Raw genomic sequence first — 1,458 nt, 5'->3', positions numbered from 1 at the left:
TTTTCGGTGGGACGAGCCTTGTGTGGGTTCTTCTTGTGTGGGCGCGCGTGGCTCGTCAGCTGGCACTTGCTGACGAAGCCAAGGAGGAGAAGGTCATCTTTTTCCACATACTGAACATATACACCAAAGCCCTCGCGGTGAAACCTTCAAAGACATTCCGTTAAAACTATACCTAGATACGTCTAACCAAGCTGCAGGGCTGGTACTAAAACAAGGCAACAATACGCTGATGACCAACTCAATTCCACTACCAGCTGTGCACAACTACGCTAACTCGAATGAGGCCCAAGGAGCCTACATTCTGACGAAACGATACCTCTCTCAGATTAAAGACTATGCCAAGACCACAGCCGCCGAGTTGCAAGTATATACCGATAATGCACTACTAGCTAAGTCCTTGGCTTCGCCAATTAAAATAAACCCGGATACCGAAACCATGTTCTACGCACGCAAGATGAAGATACTACTTCAGACGATGAAACTGAGTAAACTTTCCTTCCATTATGTTCAAGGGAAACTTAACCCTGCCGATTTACCGTCAAGACGAACCAACAAAACTCAAGACAGACCGAAAACAAACGCACAAATTAACGCAAAAATTTCCGCACACATCTGGACACCACTACACTACTATCGCACACAAAAACACAACCGCACACCAACTCGACCACAACCACAAAATCCAGATCGCACACAACCAGATCTAAGATCTAGATCTGATCTAGATCTAACGGAAATACCAGACAATACCAGAAAAAGACCGATTATATCGGAGACGACCGCCACTACTGAACCTACACAGATCTCTGAGACTGATCAAAAGAGACGCCGTCTCCCCACTTAAACACTATCAAACAAAAATTTCATCATCTTTTTCCAACTGCGCAAACTTGTAAAGAAAGTCGACTATAATTTTTAAAGAAGCTTAAGATGACCTTAGTCGGTTCGAACTATCAAGCCATAATTTCCGACATTGCTACCGCTATCTCTGCCACCACCGACCACGCCGTGAAGATTAATCTACGAATTCAACTGAGATCTCATATTTACGAGGCGCTCAAACAATCGGGCACCTATGACGAATTCACGGACCGACTGGCTTGGTGCATGTCAAACCAGCACCTGATACTCACTACGAAAGAAGTCGCCAACCTCTACGCCCTAGTGGCAAGATCAGGTATTGCAAGAGGTATGGCCTTATTCCAGAATGGCGCTACAGCTAGGATAGGAAGACGACCCAGAATGCGATAGTTCGAGTCTAGTGGTGGTCGCCGTTGTCTCTCACAACCAATCTGGCCGCAGCGTGACGAGTGGGTGACCCCGACGAGAGGTGTGACAAACTGCTTGAGAGTGGGAGTGGCCAGGTGCAATCTGGATTGCTGGGTGTCAACAGGAGTCGGGAGGGGCTGGTGATCAGTCCTACCCCGAACCCTGATTGAGCCGGTAGTCAAGAACATC

General features: G+C 47.3%; 2 protein-coding genes across 2 annotated transcripts; both read left to right on the top strand.

Moving 5' to 3' along the window:
* Window positions 1-229: 229 nt before the first annotated feature.
* Window positions 230-844, top strand: GNI_233550 (hypothetical protein; the record flags this gene model as incomplete). The annotated part of the gene is made up of 1 exon (XM_011135686.1): window positions 230-844. The coding sequence occupies one exon, from the start codon at window positions 230-232 to the stop codon at window positions 842-844; it is 615 nt and encodes a 204-aa protein (XP_011133988.1).
* An 86-nt stretch (window positions 845-930) lies between these two features.
* GNI_233540 (hypothetical protein) lies at window positions 931-1,251 on the top strand (the record flags this gene model as incomplete). The annotated part of the gene is made up of 1 exon (XM_011135685.1): window positions 931-1,251. The coding sequence occupies one exon, from the start codon at window positions 931-933 to the stop codon at window positions 1,249-1,251; it is 321 nt and encodes a 106-aa protein (XP_011133987.1).
* Between the last annotated feature and the right edge of the window lie 207 nt (window positions 1,252-1,458).

The sequence above is a fragment of the Gregarina niphandrodes genome (assembly GCF_000223845.1).
Source record: "Gregarina niphandrodes unplaced genomic scaffold scaffold00276, whole genome shotgun sequence".
NCBI lineage: Eukaryota > Apicomplexa > Conoidasida > Eugregarinorida > Gregarinidae > Gregarina > Gregarina niphandrodes.
This window is presented reverse-complemented; position numbering and strand designations above follow the sequence as displayed.